General features: G+C 36.1%; 1 protein-coding gene across 7 annotated transcripts in view; it reads left to right on the top strand.

Moving 5' to 3' along the window:
* Lama2 (laminin subunit alpha 2) overlaps positions 1-25,296 on the top strand; it is a 582,198-nt gene that overhangs the window by 437,113 nt on the left and 119,789 nt on the right. For all 7 annotated transcript variants that reach the window (XM_047557822.1, XM_047557827.1, XM_047557826.1 and 4 more), the window contains 3 exons: positions 14,836-14,947; positions 20,444-20,606; positions 21,527-21,737. In XM_047557822.1, coding sequence (XP_047413778.1) covers positions 14,836-14,947; positions 20,444-20,606; positions 21,527-21,737 — 486 coding nt within the window. The remainder of the gene's footprint in view (positions 1-14,835; positions 14,948-20,443; positions 20,607-21,526; positions 21,738-25,296) is intronic.

Here is a 25,296-nt window from a genome sequence, read left to right as displayed (position 1 = left end):
AATAGGAAAAGAAGAACTTAAACTATCCCTATTTGCTGATGACATGATTATATATTTAGAGGAAGCAGGAAATTCCACCAGAAAACTTTTAGAACTCATAAGTGAATTCAGTGAAGTAGCAGGATATAAGATCAATACTCATAAATCCAAATGCATTTTTATACATAAGTGATGAATCCTCAGAAAGAGAAGTTAGGAAAACTGCCCCATTCACAATAGCCTCAAAAAAAAAAAAATACTTGGGACTCAATCTAACAAAAGAAGTAAAAGACCTCTACAATGAGAACTACAGAACATTAAAGAAAGAAATTAAAGAAAACCTTAGAAGATGGAAAGATCTCCCATGTTCTTGGATAGGCAGAATTAATATTGTCAAAATGACCATACTACCTAAAGTGCTATACAGATTCAATGCAATTCCAATTAAAATCCCAATGACGTATCTCACAGAAATAGAGCAAGCAATCATGAAATTCATCTGGAAGAATAAGAAACCCAGAATAGCTAAAGCAATCCTTAGCAGGAAGAGTGAAGCATTATAAGTTCTTACATGTTCTGGATATTAATCTTCTGTCAGAAGAGCAGCTGGCAAAGATTTTCTAAAATTTTATAGATTTTCTTTTTATGCTATTGTTTCCTTGCTACATGGAAGATTTTTAGTTTGATGGGCTCTCATTTATTGATAGTTGGTATTATTTCCTGAGGTATAGGGGTCCCATAGAAATTCACTGGAATTCTAGAGTGAATTTCTATGCCTGAAATTCAGTGAATTTCTATGCCTACATGCTAACGTGTTTCCCCTACATTTCTTTTCTAGAAGTAATAAAGTTACTGGTCTTATTCCTAGATAACTAATCTTTTTTTTTTTTTTTTTAACCTTCGTACCATGCATTGAACTCAGGGATACTGAACCACTGAACCACATCCCAACCCTATTTTGTATTTTATTTAGAGGCAGGTTCTCACTGAGTTTCTTAATGCCTTACTTTTGCTGAGGCTGGCTTTGAACTCACAACCCACTTGACCCAGCTGATCCCTTTTGAGTTGACTGAAGAATGAGACATGTGGGTCTAGTTTCAATCTTTTACATAATGGGTATTCAGTTTTCACAGTATTATTTGTTAAAAAGTTTGTTTTTTCTCTAATGAACATATTTGGTAACTCTGTTAAGAGTCAAATTACTATCTGTGTGAGTGTGTCTCTTTTCCGTTCTGTTCCATTGGTTCATGTGTTTATTTTGTACTAGTACCATGCTGTTTTTGTTACTGTAGCTCTGTAGTATAATTTTAAGTCAGTTGTGGTGATGCCTCCAACTTTACTCTTTTGTGCTCCACCTCCTCATTATCTCTCTATTTTAACTCTGTTTTCTGAGAATAGTTTTAGCTATTCTGAATCTTTTATTCTTCCATGTGAAATTTAGAATTGTTTTTCTAGTTCTGGGGAAAAATATCATAGGCATTATGATGGTGATTGCATTGAACCTGTATCACATTTGGAAGTATGACTACTTTAATAATCTTAATTCTGACTATCCATGAACATGAGATCTTTCCATCTTCTGGTGTCTTCTTCAATTTCTTGTTCAGTGTTCTGTGATTTTTATTGAATAGGTCTTTCATCTTTTTATTTAAATTTAATACTAAGCACTTTATTTATTTATTTTGAAGCTATGGTGAATAAAATTGCTTCTCTCTTTTTCAGTAGATTCATTATTTAATGTGTAGAAAAGTTATTGATTTTAGCATGTTGATTTTGTATCCTACGACTTTGCTGAATTTGTTATCATCTCCAGAAGTACTTGTAGACTTTTTAGCATCTTCTAAGTATAGGATCACATCATCTGCAAACAGTGATAATTTTACATCTTCCTTTCCTATTTGTATCCCCTTTTTTCCTTCTCTTGCCTAATTGGGTTAAAATTTCAAGTCCTATATTGAATGGGAGTGGTTAGAGCAAATGTCCTCATCTTTTTCTTGATTTAAAAGAAATGATTTCAGTTTTCCCCCTTCAGGATTATCTTGGCTTTGAATTTGTCATATATGATTATATGTCCTTTGTGAGGTTCAGGTAAGTTCCTTCTATCCCTAATTTCTTCAGGATTTTAATCATGAATAGCTGCTGAATTTTGTCAAAGACTTTGATAATCATGAATTTTTTTCTTGATTCTATTAGTGTAGTGTATTACATTTATTGAACCATCCTTGCATTCCTGGAATGAAACCAATTGATAATGGTGTAAAACATTTTAATGTGTTGTTGAATTCAATTTGCTAATATTTTATCAAGAATTTTTGCACCTATATTCATTAAAAATAATGGTCTGTATTTTTTTTTTTTTTTTTTGACATGCCCTTGTCGGATTTTGGTATCAGGGTGATACTGGCTTCATAGGAAGAGCTTAGAAATGTTCCCTCTCTATTTCATGACATAAGTTAAGGAGCATTGGTATTCCTTTTTCTTTAAAGTCTGAGAGAATTCAGCTGTGAATCCATCTGGTGCTTGGCTTTTCTTTGTAGAAGGCTTTTTATTACTGCTTTCATCTCATTTTTTATTACTGGTCTGTTTCAGTTTTCTGTATTCTCTTGGTTCAGTTTTGGTGGGTTGTGAATATCTAAAATTTATTTATTTCTAAAACTTATTTATTTCTTCTAGATTTTAAATTAATTGGAATTTAAGTTTTCAAAATAACCCCTAATGATCCTCTGAATTTCAGTGATGTCTATGATGATCATCCCCTTTTTCATTTTAAATTTTATTAATTTGGGTTTTCTCACTTTCTTTTGGTAAGTTTTTCTAAGGTCTAGCAATCTTGTTTATATTTAAAGAACCACATCCTGATTTTATTGATTCTTTGTATTGTTCTTTTATTCTATATTATTATTTCAGCTCTGATCATGTTAATTCCTTCCTTCTGCCAATTTTTAAAGTGGCTCATTATTTTTATTCTAATATTTGATGTATGTGTATGTATATCATTAGGTTATTTATTTGGGATCTTTTTCGTATTTTTAATGTTAGTGTTCATAATCTTTCCTTTTAGAACTACCTTTACTGTGTACCCGAGATTCTGGTGTGTTGTCTCTCTATTCTCATTTGATTCAAAGAATTTTTTAAATTCCTCCCCTGATTTCTACTATGACTCACTTAATCATTCAAAAGGGTGTTACAGTTCAATCTCCATGAATTTATATTTTCTGTAGTTCTTCTTGCCATTGTTGATTTTTAATTTGATTTTATTATAATCTGATAAGATGCAAGAAATTATTTCAACTTCTTTTGTATTTTTCAGGACTTATCTTCTGGCTTAAAATGTGATTTTTTTTTCTAGAGAAAGTTTCATGAGCAGATGAGAAGAGAGTGTATTCAACTGTTATTAGAGGAAATACTCTGTTTATGTCTGATAAGTCTGTTCAATCTATCGTACATTTTAACTCTGTAGTGACTTTGCTGATTTCATGTCTGATAACCTATTTACTAGTAATAGTGGGGTTTCAAAATTACCCAGTATAATTGTATTGGGTTCCATCTGAGCCTTTATGTTGAAACCACTCTTGGACATCAGTAATCGGTCCTCATTTCCCCAGTGTTGAAGATTAAACATCCGAGAAATGCCAAGGCAAGTGTAGAAAGCACGTTTTATTTAAGAAAGGGATAAGAAACAGACTTCTCCAGAGAGAATTAGGGCCCCGAGCTGGGTGCCCACAGAAGTGGGTGTGTCTTGCTCTTTTATAGATCCCAGAAGCCCCCACCTTCTCTTTCTTCTCCACCTAAGGGCAGGAAAGAGCAGGAACATTGGATAATCACTTGTATTGTGATCCCCAGAAGTGTTAGCCACCCATTGAGCTGGGTAGTGTGATCTCTGAGGTTAGCTGTTAGTAACCCAATGATAACCAACCATCATCCTCTCTGGACACCCATCATTCATCATCTACATTGACTGTCAGATCATCTACCCACTGCCTCAGTTTGTTGAGGAATGTAACATTTCCTTTCCCCTCAGGCCAGGTGGGGATGCAGGCAGATTGCTTTTTGTCAAAGAAAGTATGTAGGAAGTCAGTGCAGTGGGCTCATTAATAGAATTATTCTCTTAAACTTGTGTTCCTACCATCCTCATCTTTGTCCCCTTACAATGTTGAGTAATGTTTGTTTTATGTAATCAGGTGCACCAATGTTTGAGGCATAACTATTGACAATTGTTATATCTTCTTGTTGCATTGTTCTCTTTACTAATATGTAATGACCTTCTTTGTCTCTTCTGACTAATTTTGTCTTGAAGTCTCCTTTGTCTGGTATGAAAGTAGCTGCTCCTGCTTGCTTTCAGTTTCCATTGGTATGAAATATCATTTTACATTCTTTCACTTTCAGCCTGTGGATATCTTTGCTTAGAAAGGTGCTTCATGAAGGTAACATATAATTGGGTCTTGTTTTTTTAATCCAATCTGTCAGTCTTTGTCTTTTAATTGAAGAATTGAAACCATTTATAGTAATCAGTGTTACTATAGAGTTATATATTACTTATTGTCATTTTGTTTTGTTTCAAATGTTTTATTTGATCCTAATTCTCATTTTCTCATCTATTCTTTTAATGAAATTTGTTTTTCCTGAGCTTTCTTTGATGTTTTATCTTTTTCTCTGTGTAAGGTTGCTGTAAATATCTTCTTCAATGCAGGCTTAGGAGGCATGAAACTTTAATTTATGCTGATCTTGGAAGGTTTTTCTATGATTCTGAAGAATAGCTTTGATGGATATAGCAATTTTGGTTGGTAGTTATTTTCTTTCAGTACTTGAAATATGTCATTCCAAGTCCTCCTGGACTTTATGGCTTCCAATGAGATGTCTGCTCTTATTCTGACTGATTTTCTTCTATAGGTGACCTGGTGTTTCTCTCTTGCAGCTTTAAAAATTCTTTCTTTGTTCTGAATTTTGGGCATTTTATTTATAAGATGTTATGCAGAGATTCTTTTCTGGTCTCGATTATTTGGGTTCTAATGCATCCAGTAACTGAATGTCCATCTCATTTCCAAGGTTTGGAAATTTTTCTGTCATTTCAATGAGTAGGTTATCAGTGCAATAATAACCTGAATCTCTGCTCCTTCTTCAATATCAGTGAGTCTTAAATTAGGTTTCTTAATGTTGTTCCCAAGTTCTTCAATATTCTGGCCATACTTTCTTTATTTTATTTTCTTTAATGTTGTCTGAATGTTTTTTTGTGTACACCTTATCTTCAAGCTCTAAAATTGAAAGTGTCTTCATCTTGATCTAACCTATTAAAAAGATTTTCAACCAAGTTTTTGTTTTGTTTGTTTGTGTGTGTGTTTGTGTGTGTGTGTGTGTGTGTGTGTGTGTGCGCGCGCGCGCATTTCTGTGTCTTTCATTTCTAAGATTTCTATTTGGTTCATTTTCTTTATTTTAGTGCTTTTTCATATCCTGTATTTTATTTCCTAGTTCATTGCTTAGATCTTTTTATCCATTAATTATTTTAATAATCAACTTTTTTTAATTCTTTGTGTGATGTTCACCCATTTTGATTTCTGTGGATTCACTTATTGGGGATTATAAACTTTTGTAAATATCTTGTTAGCTTGTTTTGTCATGTTTTCTGAGGTCCTTTGTTGTTTATACATTTGTTATGTTGACTTCCTCTTCCTTTATTATGTAAAAGATTTTTAATGAGCAGTTATCTCCTTACAATAAGCCCTAGGCTATGGATATATCTTAGCAACAATACATCCAATCAGTGTATCAAAATGCTAAGTTTAAGCACCAGCCCTGCTTTGAAAGCAAAGAGCAATTGCCATTAACAGTGATAATTTAAGAGCAAACCATTTATCAACATACATTTAAAAACTTACTGTAATGATCTCTACAGCTAAACTAACCAATGAGTACATTGGGTGAGAAATAATGCAGAATAGGGTGGAATTTAAGCATTAATGATAGTATACTGAATACTAAATTATATTTCAAGAAGGAGAACAAACCAAAGAAGAAATAGGAGGGTAGGAAAAGGAGACAAAAGAAAATTGAGGGGAGAAAAAAGAAAGAAAAGGGTTGGAGATGATAAAGAGGAACCAGGTATTAAGAAAAAATCCAGTTAGAATAAAATTATTATAGTCATGAAAAAAACAAATAATGAGAAAATATACTACAAAATACTTATACTATACAAAAAACAGTTAATCTGACTACAGTCATAAAAAGTTTCCATTTTGGCCTTGCTGAAATATTTAAGAAGTAGATACCTCTTTTGTGCACTCTTGGACTTATAAAAACAGCTATGAGCTTATCTTTGTAGTTTTTGGTTTGTGGAGAATGGCAGCACAGAACAGAGGCATGAATTGGTCAGGTTGCTGAGGAGCAAGGTTGTGGGTGGCAGCTAAGGTGCAGAGGGGCAGCCAGGGTTTTTGTGAGAATGTGGTGGTGGCTGGTAGCAGAGGTGTGAGCTGCTTCCTAGGTACCACTTCCTAGCAGAAGCCTGTGATGAAGGTTCATTTCAGAGATGTGCTTGCTGCACCTCAGTACTACAGTGCATGACAATATCATGCACTCTTCTCTGCTCCACCCCACTCCTATTGCAATGCTAGAGGGAAGAGGGGCAGTTCAGCAGCCTTTCAGCTCAAACAGTGTAACTGCATAGATTATACTACTACCCCATTTCAAAGGTATTTTCCATGATACTATTAGCTGGTATCTCTAGGGGTGATCAATCTGTAAAGATTGAATTGTTTCCTGAACTATAAGCTTAGATGTGATCTCCATAAAATGACTGCCCATCACAGTTCTCTACAAAAAGTACTTATTCACTGGTGACTTCTCAGCTCCCATCCCAACTTACTCTGAATGTTTCTTTGCTGTTTCTGATGTAAGCTTGTCAGCTTTTCCTCTCCTTCATTCTCTCTTGTGACTCCTCCTTCCAGACCTGCCCAGATGCTGCAAGTGTTGATTCTGGGTTAATGAGTTCTTTCCTACTATCTATTCCAGTAACCAGAATTTCCAAGTCCTTCAAGTCTCTGATCTTCCAATATTGATAATCAGTGCATTCCTCTGCCACCTACCTCTTCAATCAGCTGTTCTCTCACTGCTGTGAATGGGTTGAGATAGGCAGCCTACCTTCCCTACACCATCTCGGATTCCTCTTCAGATGTTTTATATGACAACTGTATATTTATCTAGAGTTGCTAATGTTAGTTTTATCCTGCTTTAAGAGGCAATTTTTTAAAGAAAATTTTAGATATGTAGCTGCATTTATTTCTCACTCCTCTGCCATTTGAATTTCTACTAGAAGTTCACCATTGTTATAAGATAACCAATGACAAGGTGGTTGCCAAATCCAATGGTTACTTTACTAATTTACTTGAACTCCCTGTAGCAATTGCCAATTTTGATCTTTCTTTCCTTCTCAACATATTCTTCTCTTTGTTTTTCTCTTAATTCTCTGGTCTTACATTTGGAACCTGTTCCTCTGCCTATCCTTTAAATTTGTTGTTTTATATACTGTAGGTCTCAGTCCAGATTTCTTCTCTCTATAAACTCTTTCTGTGGGCTTCATTTACAAAGTATAAGCTGATGATACATCAATCTACATTTTCAAGAGAACTTCATTCTCATGCTTCAGTCCTATGTACCTAACTGCCAGATGGACACCTCAAACTGTTTGTCAGCTTTTTGTCACTATAACCAAAATACCTGACATGAATAACTTAAAAGATAAAAGATTTATTTTTGGCTCATGGTTTCAGAGATATAATTCCATTGTCTTCTAGCTCCATTTATTTGGTCCCGGTGGAGGAAAAATTGCTCATGACATCTGAATCAGAGTGGGGATGGGGGAGTGGAAAGATAAGAAATACCCTTCCAAGGCATGTCCCCAGGGACATCCTCTTTCAACTCTGCCCTTCCTCCTACAATACTACAGTACACTCCCAATAGTCCATTCACCTGTTGATAGATGAATCCCCTGATGATGCAAAAGCCCTTGTTAACTTCTCAAAAGTCCCACCTGTGGACATTACTATATCAGGGATACAGCCTTCAACATAAAACTGTTGGGAGGCATTCCAGATCCAAATCACAAAGTAAACTAAACTCATAATTTCCCTTTAAATTATACAGTGGCTTTTCACTTTGTACAGGACAACATACAATGTTCTCCCAGCATAATTTCACCTCCCCAGTTTAATCCCTTCCCTTCATTCACAGTGTGCATGTCTGGACCTCTAGGTATTGCGTGTATAAGCCAGAAACCTAGAATCCTCCTTGATTCCTCTTTTCTACTTTATGGTCCTCTTATTACCTCACTCATTTCCAAACCTCTACTTCTGTGTATATCTGCTATCTTCACTACCCCACCTCCTCTAATCTCATAATTCTAGTTTGAGATTCCCTTGTCAGCTTTCTACATGGTCTCTCTGTTTTTACTTATGCTCTTTCCTCATTCTGCTCTCTACAATGTAGTCTGAATGATCATTTGCTTTTCCAAATGTGAACACATCACTGCAATGCTTATCTCCCCCGGCTCATGTTTGGTCTTAGCATAAGGGCCAAAATTCCACCTCTGCCACTTCTCCCACCACCTGGGCCACTGCAGTGCTTTGCACACTCCAGCCATTTTCTTCCTGTCACTTTGCCACGCATTTTTTTTTCTGCTGCCTTGATGGTAAACTTCCCCCCTACTGCAAACATCTTGTTAATTTCTCTTAACTCTAGAAAATCACTTTTAAAATCTCAGCTCATGAAAGTCCTCCGAGACAGTCCACATGTGCTGAAATTCCGCCCATGGTTTTCATATACCACTATGCTTTTCTTCAGTTTGTTTTTGTAAATGTTTGGCATGATTATTTGACAAATAACTCTACCCTATCAGACTATAAGTTCCAAAAAGGACAAGAAATCCATTGTTTGGTGTGTGTGTGTGTGTGTGTGTGTGTGTATGTGTGTTCCCTACAGTATCTCCAACATAATATATACTAAATATATATGTATATATTTAGTGGGTATTGAGCCAATATTTATTTAATGAATTAATTGTGAATAATTTAATAATAGCATTTGAACAACAACATAAAAGCTAGACAAAACCAAAGGAAGCACTAATTTTGAGTTTCTCTAAAGTGCATTCAAATCAGACATATATTTGTAGTTATCTTAAAATTTGTATCTTCTTTGATAAATAACTCTTTAATTTTTATATTCTATGAGAATATGCTACATAATAGCTTATATTACATAAAATATTAGAGTTTAGTTTTATTTACATTTTTACTATCTATTGGAAATTAAATTTAATTAAGATGAAGAACTTCTAAAATTATGAAACTGGTTTTTGAATGCTTTAAGTGCCAACAATATTATATGTATACAATACCTTATTTGTATTTTTGAAGGTAAAATTTTGAACAATATCCTTTATTTCTGCTTGTGTTTTTTAAAAGAGAGATAGGGTGTAGTGATAAGTCATATCATTTGGATTGGATCTTTCAAATTTGACACCTGAGATATTTAGGTAGATACTCCACTTGAAACTGGCACCTTATCCCACAGGGTCAAATGACTGCTTCCAATCTCTCCTTGGATATTGTTGGTCTAGCCTTTGCCTGAGGATTGCTTCACTGCTGCTTAGATATACAGAACTGGTAGTGTTTGAAGATGACCCTTGAGAATATCATATAAATGATTAGATCTGAAATCTAATTTTAGCAGGAAACCATATGAATCTATAAATGCAAAGGTGGATGACATTTAAGCATTGTTGTCTATTGAGTAGTTAGATTTGCTCCATTAGCTGCTAGTTTTAACATAAAGAATCTAAAAAATAAAACACTAGTAATATCCAACCAAGAAAATGATGTGCAGATTTCAAGGGACACAGTGAGAACTGCTTGAACTAAAGCAAGAAAGTAGCAGCTCTATTGTTCAGGGTAAATTAATGTACACCTAACGGAGAAGCATGCTGCCCAGATACAAATACCTTAAAAACAAAAGCCAGAAAATAAAAGGAAGAGAAAAAAAAAAAAAAAAAAAGGCTTGAGTGAACTTGAATGTTAAAAAAATAAAGGTAATCCAAGGTAGAAAAGATACATGTAATACTGTGGAAGTCAGCGTTACAGAGGAACACTGGAAGGATGGGAGTACAGAGGCAAGGGGTATGACAATAAGAAAATCTAAGATAGAGAATGAAAGGAAACATGTACACCATATTAGGATAAATGAGATAATTGTCAAATACTCACAGAACAAGAAAACAGTGAATGAGAGAAGGAGGACTAAGGGATGGGGATGGTAATTTAATAAAACACAGGAAGAGTCAAGCTGAGTCCAACAGACAGCCCCTGCCGTGGATTAGTTAGCATTCATATGTGGCATTACTATAGCCTGTCCTAGGGAAACCTGAGTTCTGTGAATTTTGCTTTCACAATGATACACTAGCAATCGCTCCTATCTATAGGTAATAGAACATTGGTCATAGTCCTCCTTTTATGGTGTCTGTCATGGTTTGTTTTGACTAGAGTAACTCTTTACTTTCACTACTGTATAATGAGGTATGTTTTTGAAAATATATAGAGAGATGTTGTTCTATTATGGACTTTGTATTAATTGACTAAAGGCCAAAACTTCTGCATACAAATAATGTACTATATAAGCTATAGCGATTTTCTCCTCCCTCAGAATGCTCAGCTTTTTCATACTTGTTCCTAGTCCTTCTGGGTGTTAGTCAAATATAAATTAGTATTTGGTACAGTCAAATATACAAATATTGTACAAATCTGTCTTTTGTCCCCTGTTCCTGATGTATGAATTTAGGTAACCACTAAATCTTTCTGTTCCTTCACTTTCACCTGTGTGAAATTAAGGATCATGCTCTATGTATCTCTAAAGCCAGCAGGGGTGAATGAGACCTGCCAGAGTGATGTATAAACCCTTTGAAACATGCATATCAATCCGGGCTCGACTGAGTCTAACTAGGTAAACCATCTTGCCAGAGTGCTAATCCACATAAGTCAATGCTTTTGGTGCCAGGAAACGTACATCGCCGCTTCTCCTGGATTGTAGACAAGAAGGGCAGTTCTAGTATATGCAGAAAAAGGTTTTTTTGTTTTTTTTTAGTAAGCCCTATGGTGGTTCTGAAAACTTCTGCCCAACCCTCCCTCTACCCTGCCTTCACCAGCATGGAGCTTAGTGCATAATCACAGGCTCGGTTTTGAATTACTGTGAGGACAGTGGCTGGAATACAGTGTGGTTACAACTGGAGGTCCTCATGTCTGGCTCTGTTCCCAAGCCCTCAGCTGCAGCCCTTGAGCAACAGTTTCTGATGAGCTCTGAGAAATTCCCAGAAAACTGCTCAGACATCCACATTTGCTGGCAAGCATAGCACCAGGCATATGGTCAGTTTGAATGGCATTGGGAATCCTCCAACAAGCTTCAGAACTTGAAAGGGCTAGGTGGTTTGATTATCATTATATCAGCTAGTCACTCAACATTTTTGACCCCCTACAATTTACCAGGCATCATGCCTGACACTCTAAGGAATAAAAAGACGTAAGACTGAGTCCTAGCCTCCACAGATGGAGGTTAGCTATGACAAAGCACCTAGCAAAGTACCCATCACAGTCATGAACGGTGTTAATGATGGTTGAAAATCCAAGGAGAACATGTGCTGTAATAGGGAGGGATGCTCTTTCAGAGAATATGGGAATGGAACTGAACAATAAAGTTTGGATTTATTTTGGGTAAGTGGGGAGAAGTTAAGAATCAATAATATAAAAAAAAAAGAAGTTAGGGATTTTTTTTAATTAAAATCTTTTTTATTTTTATAAAAAAAATCAATAATATAAACAAAATCTTTTTTCCAAGAAAGAAAGATAAGTAAGAATATTAATGTGGCAATGAGGGTGACAAGATTCATTAGAAAAATTGTTTTTCAGTCATCTATTTAAGCACACTCAGAGAATATTAACTGTAAATTAGGCATCATACTAGAAGATGGATATAAAGTGATGAGCAAAATAGACCAAGTACTTGCCCTCTTAGAGCTTACCTTTTAGTTGGGAGGTAGTCAGTAAATAGTAAGTCAGTCAGTAATAGTAAATCAATTTCTTACTTATTAAAATGAAATAAGTAATTCTAAAATGCCTGATGCTAGGAAAGAAGCATCCTGCTGCAGGAGAAATGTACAGACCTGGCTAGGCACCTGGGAATGGCTAAGAAGAGTTGTTTAAATTGAAAACTGAGGGATGATAGAAGTCCCATCACTGAAAGAGTTAAAAAGAAGCATATTGCAGGCAAAGAAAAAAGGATACAAAAGTCCCTACCAAGGGGAAAGCTTGGCATAGTTAATATACTAAAAGGCAGCCAGGGAGGTTGATTGCATAGAGCCTTAGTGATCCCTGTTTTAACATGTTTTTATCCCAAGGCGTGTAGGATTCTTGACAGCTCAATGTTGCAGTACTCACACAATTGGTACTAAGAGTACAGTGCTTGTTAACGATGACTTTTCACATTACTACCTACTGCAACAGGCCAGCAGGAGAAGTGAAGACATGAATGTGATCTTGATCATGCAGAATGTAAGAAGCAGTGTGTTGATAGACATTGTTTTTTTAAAAATTAAATACTTTGAGTTATTCATAAGAATTGGTTAGCTTGATGGTGTGAATACTTAGATAAATTATGATCACTTAGTAATGTAATAAAGACACTGATAAAGCAAAAAATAAATTGTGGTAGTCCATTAATTCTTAAGATAATATATTGGATCATGACCATATTGCAGATTGAGTCCTTATTGTGGTTTTCCATTCATGTGAAAATGGAAGTGGTATCAGAGTACAGACAGGTTTAGACTAGAGAACTCTAGTTTCAGTGATATTAGCTGTTTTAAGCCTTTCTCAAATATCATCTACTACTCTTGATATTAAACTCATTAAATAAAAGAAAACAAGCCACGAGAGAAAAAGATGAATTTCTTTAGTATGTTTATTTTTAAATTTTTTTATTTATTCTTTTTATTTATATATGACAGTAGAATGCATTTTAACATATCATATATATAAGGAGTATAACTTTCCATTAGACATGATATAGAGTTACTCTGATCCTGTATTCATTCGTATATGAACATAGGAAAGTTATGTCTGATTCATTCTACTGTCTTTTCTATTCCCATCCTCCCTTCCCTTGATTCCCTTTTGTCTAATCCGGAGACATCTTAAGCAGTTGATTTTAGTGATTCAAAAGTAATACTTAAATAACTACGTATAAAGTGTGTGCGTATTTGTGTGTAAAAAGTGATTTGACCATCTGATCCCTGAGCAAACATATGCAAGGAAACCAAATTGAAAGAAATTACCAGGACATACTTGTAACACCTACCACAATAACAGGAACTTGAATAATTTAGGGATTTCATGCACAGTTTAGTTCCAAAAGGAATTTTTTTTAAATCCAAAAGTGAAAGTAATCCCATTATTAATACTTTAGAAGACTGAACCTAGAACATTAAATATATTAACATTCTAAAAATCTGTGTACATGTACAGCAAACTACAAAGAGAAGATTTTACATTTTTCCCATGAAGTGTTCACTCTTCATCATTTTGCGATGTTAATACTCACAAGCAAATTGAGAAATTGGATGATAATAGTTGGATTTTATATTCTATCTTTTATGCAAAACCTTGAAACCTTTCATAAATTAAACTTCTTGCTGCCCCTGGGAAATCACAAAATGTAGAGCAATTCTTGGAGCACTCTTGCCATGTTCTGTACAGGCCAGACATTTAGTTCTATTTAAAATCCATTTATGTGTAGAAAAAAATTAATCCTCTGGCCATGCTTAGAATGCAAGCATCGTGGTACAAGACTGTAGAGCATTAACACTCTGCCAACTTGGACCTCATTCACAATGATATTGAGGCAGTTTGTGATTCTGAGTCATTATCTGTTGTTAGATTACATCCTTTTAGTAAAACAGAAGTTCTTTTCATTCACATATGCATACACATAGAAAAATGCAGAGTAAACCTATGTCAAGGTGCTCTAAACCTTGTAATGCCTCTTAAAGAAATGTTTAGCATTATACAGACCTTTTGTATTAGGCTATACTCTGTCTTAACTATGAACACATCCATTGGATCAAATGGCATCTTCAGTCTGAATAGAGGTGAATATGTATGATATCCTTTTGGGGAGGTAGAGTTACTTAAGGGTTCTGTTTTGTTTTGTGTATAGTGTATGGTTCTGTGCCATATTTCTGACAATGTCACTTGGGAAAGTTAGTATTTATTCCCCCTTGATGTTTTACTGGCTTCTTTGAAGTGTTATAAAACAAGCGTTTACTACTGGATAACTAAGCACTTCCCCCCTTTGTTTCTTTAATTAACATATTGATCTAAACTGAATCTATAGGATCAAGCTCATTGAGACAGACTGACTATTCTTCCCTCAAGAGATCGTTGCTGGTCTCCACATGTTTTCAAATAAAAGGCGGACAAAACTGCAACATGTGGAGCCCAAAGATTCCATTAAAGACTTTGGCAAGAGCACCTTAAAGATATTTCGAAAATAATTGTGCTTTATCACTTCTTCTGTGTCATCACATATAATGAGCATGTTTAAAAGACTAAATCCAGCTCTCTGATTTTCATTTAATGGAAGAAGTAATAAAGTTTAATTGTATACTTGAACACAGGGCGTCATTTCCAGTCCTTCTGATCAATAATTCATCGATTGCTTTTGGCTCAAAGTAAAATTAGAAAGAAAATGTAGCCAGGGGGAGCTTATCTCACTGTAGCTTCATCATCTCTATTAATTATGTTTTTACCAAATTTGGATCATTAGGCTACCAAAGTGACAGCAGATGGCGAGCAAACGGGACAGGATGCTGAGAGGACCAACACAAGAGCAAAGTCCCTAGGAGAATTCATAGAAGAGCTTGCCCGGGATGCAGAAGGTATTCAAGAAACCACATTTTAATCATTATTTGTCCCAACAGAAAAGAGAGAAATAAATTACAAAATTCTCTTGTCAAGGTGATATTTCTAAATTCAAGGGTCATGCTTTAAAAAGTATTTTGTTAAAATATTCAAGAGCATTATCTACTGAGAACCCATGACCTACAGTGCTAAATACATGAAAGCAGCCAGTGAATTAATGATTGTAAGTGCAGAACAGTGGTAAATTCTTGAGGAATGAGTATTATGATTAAATTACTCATGGAAAACCTATGCTTTCCAATTTTTTTGTGTGTTCAAAACTATTTAAAATATTTTTTAATTTTTAAAAAGGCTCGTTTGATGATTCTATTTAGTACATGAAAGCAGCACTTTAATTTCTCAAAATGTCCTTTCAAATACTTGGTACAGATTTTTAATGAACATCTATTGCTTGGGATTTGGATGTGCTACTTCACCAGAAGCTCCCCTACATTTTGTCCACATTTCCCTAGGAGTTAGTTGTTGGCATCTGCCAGTATGATTGAGAGTTAAAGTGGAAACCATCTTTGGGCAAAAGCTCAGACTGCAACCTTATTGGTGAAAACAGATAATGCCCCCACCACACTAAAATAAAACTAGCTCTTAACTATCTACTAATGTGTGATAAGTATGCATGCATGCTAAGAAAGTTTTTTAAAAGTAGGGTTTTTTTCCCTCTAAAAATAAAACATTTTTATTGCTCCATAATATTATGCATATTAGATCATTTGCTTTGTAATACAGTTCAATAAATCAGGACAAGATCTAAACTTCAAGGCAGATTCTAACTGGTAATTCTTATATATCACAGACAGGAAGATTCCCCATACCAATAAGCAACAGTTTTAAACATGTCAGGATCTGAAACATAAGTTACTTCCACCAGAACAATCTCAGTGAACTAATGCAATTTATCCTGTGCTAGATGAGATTGTCATGCTTCCCCTGGGATTGTTTTCCATTAATGCTACTTGAAAATCCTCTTCCCCAAATAGCAACCACAAAAACAACAAATCCCAGGGCAGGAGTAGCAGTTTTCCTCCAGGTGGCTCCCCAAAGCTGCCAGTTGATGCTCCAGTATCTCTCCTTCCTTCTGTCTGAAATTTCAAACACTCAGCACCCAGCTGCTCATCCCAGAGACTCATTTTAAAAATTACTTCAATGAAATATTGGTACATCAGAATATGTGTTAACACATGCACTGATGGACAGCAGTGTCCTTACTGCTCACTTCCTCTTCCACATTGAGCCCTTCACCTGCCACCACACAGGAACACATATTTGTGGATTATTTTTACCACTTGCCTTAAGACCATTGTACAGTTTGTGCCCCATACCAAGGCACCAGTGGAGACAAACCAGAGATGATATTTAACATGGGCTTTGCTCAACGACCATAATCTCTGACTTATTACATTGGAGGAAAGGTCTATCACCAAAGGTGTCTTGTTTCCTAAATTGTGCATTGGTCAGGTGATCTATTGCGTCTCTCTACATGGGATGTCTTTTTCTAATTCATGTGAAGTGATGTGTGGGATTTCTGTTCCTGAGGAAAACAGGGACACTACTCACTTCTGCCAGCAGGCACTATTTGGCAGAATTGATGCAGCTGTTAAAATTGAATGAAAGCAAACATGAATATTCCAGAGCTTGACTAAATTTTTGCTGAGATGTAAATCGATTATGTAACATACTCATGCTCCCTGCACAAAGCTACAAGAATGGGGAGAATCATGAGTCATTTTGCATTTTATTAGTGGCAATATATTGCTATGGGAAAAGTGAATACTTCAGTCTGGCATTTGTCCATTTTGGTTTTATGTCTGGGTGGATGGAGTGAGCACTCACCCTCTCCTCGTAAGTCATGGCCTCTTTACAGATGATCAGCTTCTGTTCATGCAAGCTTTCCACCTTGTTCTAATTTTATAATATATTCTCTGCTATGACTCTTGATTAGACTGCAAATATTTTACTCCATGCATTATTAGAGTGAATGAGTGGACACAGGTGAACCCCATTAGTGTGGACATCCTGACTTATAATAGGATCTGAGACTAGACACCCTTCTATGCTGTTTCTCAGGTCAGAGTAGCAGATTTCATTCTTGATTACTTTACCTATCACAGGATTTTTTTTTTCAGGTTTATGTGCAAAAAAAACATCTTGGCATATCCTGAGGAACTGGCTTATTCTTATTTTAGGAATACTGTATACCTTTTAATAATTCTCTTCGTTTTCTCAACTTGGAAATAGATTTAGGATCCATTGTTTTGAACATTGTGGCACACCTTTTTGTCTAGTAAGACTTTTCCTGATTCACATTAATCTTTTCCCTTTACTCCTATGAGTAATGAGTCACCTTGTTTTAAAGATATTTTAATTCCTTTGAATTCCCCTTTGAGATAAGGTACAAATAAATGAGTAAATTCAAAAGATATATTTCTCTTACAAATATTTCTAATAACTGTGTAAAAGAAAATATATTGTAGTGACAGTGTATACCTTTGAGTAAGAGATTAAATAACACATTTCATTTTTAGTTTTAAAATGCTCAGAGAAGTTTTAACCTCACATATATATAAGCAGTAAAGCAAGCAAACCTCTTCTGTTAAAAGGCTTTCTTTCTTAACACAGCATTATTTTGCTAAAGTTATTTTTTGTGTACCCTATTAATTTCTTTAGTTCTTTACATAATATTTTAATTTAAAAGAAATGATATGCATTCCAAAAGATACAGCCATTTTTAACTTTTCTCTCTCTGATGTCATTCTTTCCCACCAAATTCTTTTCTGCATATGTTTATCTTTGAGAATAAACCACAAGAGAAACAGTGAAATTATATCCCACATTCTTCTTTCTGTAGTATGGCTTGGGCCCAGACCTGAATTGGATCAAAATTCAAAGAAATATCTTTTATCATTTATATACTCATTTAATAAAGGAAAAGCATGACTTTCACAGATCAAGAAATGGGATTTATCACTGTCATTTTTTAAAGAGTGAATACAAATGATTTCTGTGTCACTTACATGCCACAGTTGGTTTAAATCAAGTCTACCACCAGGCGTGTTCTCAGACTAAAGGATGCAGCTTGTCCCATAGGTATAGCCATATCTATGACAGAGAGTCCTGTTTTGAAATTTTAGAAGCAGAAAATGTCTCCCATTTAATCATTGGCACTATTATGGCAAGCTTCCTATATAGTCTACTGAACTAGAGAGCTTCCAATTAATCAGCCCATGGTCACTGTGACCCCTGGGTGGTATCTTACTACCATGTAATAGAATCTTGGGAGTGTTCTTTGACGTATTTCAGGATATGACAATTAGAAATGCCCACCCTCTCCAGGTGCTGTAATCCCAGTGGTTCAGGAGGCTGAGGCAAGAGGATCATGAGTTCAAAGCCAGCCTCAGCAAAAGGGAGGTGCTAAGTAACTCATTGAGAACCTGTCTCTAAATAAAATACAAAATAGGGCTAAGGATGTGGCTCAGTGGTCCAGTGCCCCTGAGTTCAATCCTCAGTACTCACCCCCTAAAACAGAAATGCCTACCCTCACTAACTTCTAGGAATACAGTTCCTAAGCAACAATTTCTACCACAGAGTTAGGGGTGGTTCCTATGAGTATTCTTTAAAACATATAATTCAAAATTTTCTGCAAATTAATTTATTGCTGTCTAAGTATGTTTGGACCATAAGAACAAAAATATCACAGGCTTATTGCCTTATAAGCAAAAGAAATCTGTTTCTCATCTTTTCAGGAAGTTGAGACATCCGAGATTAAGGCACTGGTGTAGCTCTGGCCTGGGAAGGAGCCCCTTCCTCGTTCACAGAGGGCAGTTTCTTATTGCACCTTACGTGGTGGAAGGGCCAAGGGAATCCTCTGCATCCCTCATATGAGGACACAACCTATTTCCTGCCCTCATGATCTAATCAATGCTCAAAGGTCACAACCTCTACCTACTGGGTTTAAACCTAACTATTTGAGAGGAACATAAACCTTATGTCATAGCAATGGCTATAGGAATAAGCTGTTGACTGCACAATTTTCTCACCAAAGACATTTATATGAAAAGAAAATTACAAAGATGCATTTTGGAAAGGGTAGATTAGAGAGATCGAAACTCCATTCCTTCTATTAACACAGCAAGTATTCTTCTATTCATGTTCCAGCAAGGTCAGAAGCTCCTTCAGGGCTTGTTAAAAACAGCAGATTATTGGTCCCCTACTCCCAGAATTTCTGTTTCAGTAGGTCTGTGGAGGCCTAAGAATCTGCATGTCTAATAAGTTCCAAAGCGAGGCTGCTGCTATTTAAAGGGGAGACCACATTTCAGAACCACTGTACTAACTACTGCACCATTTCACAACCCACACTGGCTGGTACACACTGTCCCTGGCTATGTGCATCTGCTCCAGGAGCTTTGACCAGTTTAAATCAGAAAAAAAAAAAAAAATCTCTCCAGAAATGAATGCTCAGGATTTATTATGTGTAAAGAGGTCTTCAGATACCCTTTTGGAAAAAAAAATATATATATATGTTAGCCAACCCAGACCCCCTCCCATTCTATGGCTTATCATATTAAAATATTATAGAAATAACCATTCAGCAGATAAAGAGTTTAGAAAATATCTCCCTTCAACTCACCAAATTAATGTTCAATAGAACATTTCAAGAAACTTTTAGTCTAAAACTAATGGTTAGAACTGTATAAATGTTTCAATTCACCAATTCTTTAAACTTTTATTTGACAAAGAATTCTTTTTCCAAATGAAATTTTGCCCAGAACACCAACTTATAAAACAGATTCCTGGCAGAGTAGACATCATTTGTAGCATACCTGAAGCACCTGGAGAATCCTAATATTCCAACAAGTGCAGCTTGAAGCCCCATTTAATGCATAATAAACACGGACTGCTAGGATGGATGTTCCTGCTGGAAGGCACCTTCAAGGTCTAATCTGTAACCCTTGTCCCAGGACCAGTACTTCTTCCCTCGCTCCTTGGTAACAATGAATACAAGAAAACTTGTGGAAATGCAAGAGCAAGTTCGTGTTCAGAGATCTCATTGCTGATAGTATTTCCATATTCAGTATTTTAAAATGGACTGCATATGACAGTCTTATCAGCACTGTGGAGGATCTCTTGTTTTCGCTTCCAAGTGCTATTCTGCACATCTCACGTTACATTTTTTACTGGAAGAGAATGTGACCCACTGCTTTAATTGTATTCCTTCCTTTTGAGTTTTGAAACCATGTCTTAATTCCTGGGTCCCCTAAAAGAAATCTAATGTGCAGAACTCTGTCACATTTCCCTCTTTGTTAGTGATTGTTACCAAACTGCCTCCCTATTTCCCAGCAGGAAGACCCCTGGCAAATTACATTCCACTCGGAGGTGGTGTGAAGAGCAGATGTTGAATGCCACTTTTGCTTGTGACATTTTTGTTTACTAATTTGCAAAATTTGTTTTACCTCCTGCAGCTGTAAATGAAAAAGCTATAAAACTCAATGAAACTCTAGGAACTCAAGACAAGGCCCCTGAGAGAAATTTACAAGAGCTTCAGAAAGAGATAGATCAGATGATGAAAGAACTGAGGAGGAAAAATCTGGATACACAAAAGGAAGTTGCCGAAGATGAGTTGGTGTGAGTAGATGTTCTGTTTCTTCATTTGATGAACTGAGCTTTCAAAATCATCTACAGTTTCTAAATTGCTATCTCACATGTAAGCAGAAGATAATTTTTATTCTGACCTGGAAATATTTGCTATTTATTTGTTTTTCATTTAGTTACTTAGGTTATACCTTACTTCACTCTAAAATGAATTAAAAGCATGTGTTTGCTTTTTATAAATAATCAAGTAAATGATATTTTTCTGGTGTTGTCCTTTCTATAATTAAGTTAATGGACTTGCTTTATTAATTGCTTATATTAGGGGCTTTTAAACTATCAATAAGTTTTTGTTCTAATAAGAATACTTTGGGATAAATGAAGTTGTGACTTGCCAGACCATCCAATATATTATTAGTTTAGGAAATACAGGTAAGTGAAACCCAAACAATTCCCAGATCACTTAGTTAATAGAAAAAGAAATGTAGGTTGAAATCATAACATTACATTGACATTGCAAAAATATAGAGTTCGGTTCACAGTTTCTAATCTTGAAAATCTAATATTGAAAATATATCAATATTCATTCAGTACATTCAGTTATGGAGAAAATGTCCCATTTTGGTGACATGGGTGTGTTTTTTGTTGTTGTTAGGTGAAGTAAATCATAGAACTCATTTCATCAGTCATGTTCTGTGAATTACATAAGACCCCTTTCAATGAAAATGATATCTTACTAATAAATTTTAAAGTTGGGATTTTTCTTTTTGTTTTAAATTATAAAGTATGTACTACTTTCAGGAACCAGATTTCAAATGGATTTGGTGCTTATGAAATCTGTTTCACGTGCTTATGTTTTTCGCTTTTCATATTAGCATCTCTTGGTAACACAATTTAATATCAATATGTCCTGAGGTAGTGACATTATTGTCTGTGCTTGGGCTGGGTGGTTGCAGAGCTGCAGAAGGCCTTTTGAAGAAAGTGAACAAGCTATTTGCAGAGTCCAGGGGCAAAAATGAACAAATGGAGAAAGAGCTCCGGGAGAAACTGGCTGACTACAAGAACAAAGTTGATGATGCTTGGGACCTGCTGAGAGAAGCCACAAATAAAACCAGAGAAGCAAATCGCTTATCTGCTGCCAATCAAAAAAACATGACTGCTTTAGAGGTGAGTGTTAGGCACTTTCAACAGACTCTCAGGGATGGCGTGTGTTGGAACATGGTGGAACAGTCAATTTGATACGTGTTTACAACAGTCAAGAATGACAACTCTGAACAGAGACTACTAGGGAGAATAGAGAATGATTGTGTGTGTGTGTGTGTGTGTGTGTGTGTGTGTGTGTGTGTGTGTTAGGGAGAGAGTCCTTAATGACCATTTCCCACTGAATCAAATAAAATTCGTATAACATAGGCTATGGAATACTTTTAAAGACAGTATTGTACAGTGAAGAAGATCTTTCCTGGGAATCAGGGAACTTCAATCTCAATAATAATTGTGCCACTAATTGTAGATACGGATTGTACCAGTCAGTGCATCAGTTCTCTGACTCTCCAGCGAGTGCATTATACTATAGCATATCTAGAGTATTTTCAAATCCTAATATTATATGGAACCCACAAATTTGATTCAGAGATCTGGCTGCCAAAAATTATAGAAGTTCCCACATTTTTTTATGAAATCTATGCACATGAGAAATAATGCATTGAGAAACCAGAACTGGGGAGAATCCTGGATTCCCTTTTTCTTTGCACTGCATTCCATATGAATGATGCTCTTCAAGGAATTGACGTGAATGGATCAAGGTTATTCCCCTACCTTTCTCTCAAAAAGATCAAGAAATTCTGGGCAGCCCCTTTGCAGAGGCTTTCTCCAGAATGCTTCTTGGTCTAGAACTAAAACAGAATCTTCCATTGTTCTCTTTCTTTTTTATTCTTTTCAATTTCTTCCTTCATCTTAACATGAATAATCACTTTCCCTACAACTAAATTCAACACATAGGATGGCACAAACCTGTGTTTGGTAAATAACTTTCGTCACAAAGACAAACCAACTTTTGCTGTTTTCTAAGTATTCAGCCCCCACAGATCTGAACTGCAGCAGCTCTCCCACCTCTTCTGCCATGGTATTCCACCTTCAAAGGTAAACCAACATTGGCGTAGCATGTGCTCTCAAAAAGTGCTTGTTGAATGCCAATGATGATTAAATTTAATGAGCCTGGATTTTTAGAAAATCTACTAATTTTCCTTTGTATTGAGAAGCAAAAGGATGATCTGAATTTTTCAAAAAGCAATTTCTGGGTCCCTCTTCTGGGATTTAGCCTTGTCATTCTGGTAGAAGACTGAGGAGGCTCACTTTTGTCATAGCTGATGTGTCTAATCTTAACCAATTTGGAGTCTACTGACAAGCTAGCAATATTCAAGAAAAAAACACCGACTGAAGAGGCTGGAGCCCAGGCCACCGTCCTGTCACGGACTCCAGCATGACTCATCCCGCTTAGTGAGGCCCAGCTTACCGGGAGGTGCACCTCTCCATTTTATGGCAAACAGTGGAAGAAATTAAAATTACCTGTGTGGAAAGCATAATAAGCATTTGAGAAGTATTTCAAGAAGAGTTATAGTGGCACAGTAAATGGTGCTTTCAGCTATTCCTCCCTTTTAGAGATGTTTAAAACTAAGAGCCATCATTCTTGGGTACCCCTAGAGACTCCCACAGAGTATGTAGTCAGCACTCAAGTTCTATGTCACCCTTTCTGTCTTTCGTTTTATATGCCACACTTAACTAAAGGCTTGTTTAAATATTATCAGATAAAATAGGTAAGTTAACTAAATTAACATGAATAATGTACAGATTATTTAAGAGTGCTTTATGTCTACCAAGGGGTATGCCAGGCAACCTAAATTCATCACCTGGAAAGTTTGTGAAACACAGAGAGTCCATAGGCTCCAATACAGAATCTGGTTAGGCTGTTCTCCTGTGTAGCCCAGTATCCATATCCTAAAATCCTCTGGGTTTGTTTGATGCCCATCCAGGTTTGAGAACATTGCATGCATTAGAATGAATAATGAGCCCTTTTAAAAATAAACCTCCATTGTATTAGTGTATTCAATGAAGATGACCTAATTAAAACTCAGCTTAATGGCTTTTGTTTATTTTAAGGTAGTAGGCATGCAGGTTTTATTATTAAAAATCTTTATCAATGGAAATTTGTACATGTATAAATGTACTACAATGAAACCTACCATTCTGTATAATTATTATGCACCAATTAAAAAAAAGTTTTATCAAGCCCCTTACTATATTTCGGAAGTGTGCTGAGCACAAAATTCATTGTATCAAGGTCCTGGTCATCCTGATGTGGTCCTCAGAGCAGCAGCATCAACATCAGCTAGAAACTGTTCAAATATGTGACTCCTCAGGCCCCTCCCCATGCTGTCAACTCAGAAATCGTGAGGAGGCGGGGCGATCAGCAAACTGTTTTAAAAAATCCTTCCAGTGAGTCAGATGCAGTCTTAAGTTTGAGAACCACTGATAGAAGGAATAAAGCACCATCTCTGATAACTTTAAGTAACTTGAGTCTAGTGGGACATATGCACAAGCAAACCACTTACACAACACAACAGTGATCATGGAGGTGAGCAAAGAGGGCCTCACGTCTCCCCTGGGTTCATGATGGGCTTCAGAGAGGCTCTGATACTTGTGCTAGAGCCTAGAGGAGAAGCACTAGTTAGTAGAAATAGAAAGGGGAAAACAGCATTCCAGAAATAGGGAAAAGCATGAGCAAAGGCATTAAGAAATAAAGGTCGGACATTTGAGAGGAAATTTGGTGGTTTGATGGAATTGGAATGAAGCCCGCCTGTGAGTGAGTGTGGAGACCCCTGCAAAAATAGGCAGCTGCCAGAGCTGGAGAGGCAGGAGTGTTGCATCATGAAACTAAGCCAAAGGGATGTGATTTTTATTCTGAAAACTGAAATATGGAGTCATGGATTAAAATTACACTTGGGAAAATTTGTGACAGCCTCGTGTAAACTGGAGAATTGGCTTTGTATTGGAATGGTGTGGCTTTAGCCTAGGAAAAGTAGGCTAGGTAGTACTGAAATGTCTGCCACGTAGAGCTGCCGTTGGTAACCAGGGTACTTGAGTACTTGAGTACAGGTTACTTGAGGTTGAATAGGAATGATTCCTGGCCTCATAGAACTTAGAAGCTCCTGAAATATCATACATTTTATTCTCTCACTATGCATAATATTGTGATTAATACTGACTGGGAGAGTCAGCAAAAGATCTACAAAAATTATGGCACCCTACAAGAAATTGAAAGAAAAGAGAGAATAGCATGAGTACAAGCTTGGAGCTCTGAAAATGTGAGGTGATCTTAGAAGTGTCAAGTGCAGCTCTCCAACTCATTCATAAGCCACATAAAAGTCTGCAGCAGAAGATGGGTCTGGAAATGGCATTTGGAACCTGAACATAGAAAACTTCGAATGCAGACTACTTGGGGGGGGGGGCGGGGAATAGGGTTAGAAGGGCCTTTCTGGTGATGGAAAGAAAACTGGGGGCCTGAGGGACAGAAGAGATGAGATGAGCAGTTCAGTGAAGCAAAGGAGTACTTATTGAACCATCTGTCATAACCTTGCTGAAGAAGAGATTGAAAAGAAAGAAAAGGGCAAGTTGTTGCCTAAAAGGTAAGACAGGAAGTTTTCAGAAACCATTTGTTGGTTCCTGAAAA

This window comes from Sciurus carolinensis, chromosome 7 (genome assembly GCF_902686445.1).
Source record: "Sciurus carolinensis chromosome 7, mSciCar1.2, whole genome shotgun sequence".
NCBI lineage: Eukaryota > Metazoa > Chordata > Mammalia > Rodentia > Sciuridae > Sciurus > Sciurus carolinensis.
This window is presented reverse-complemented; position numbering and strand designations above follow the sequence as displayed.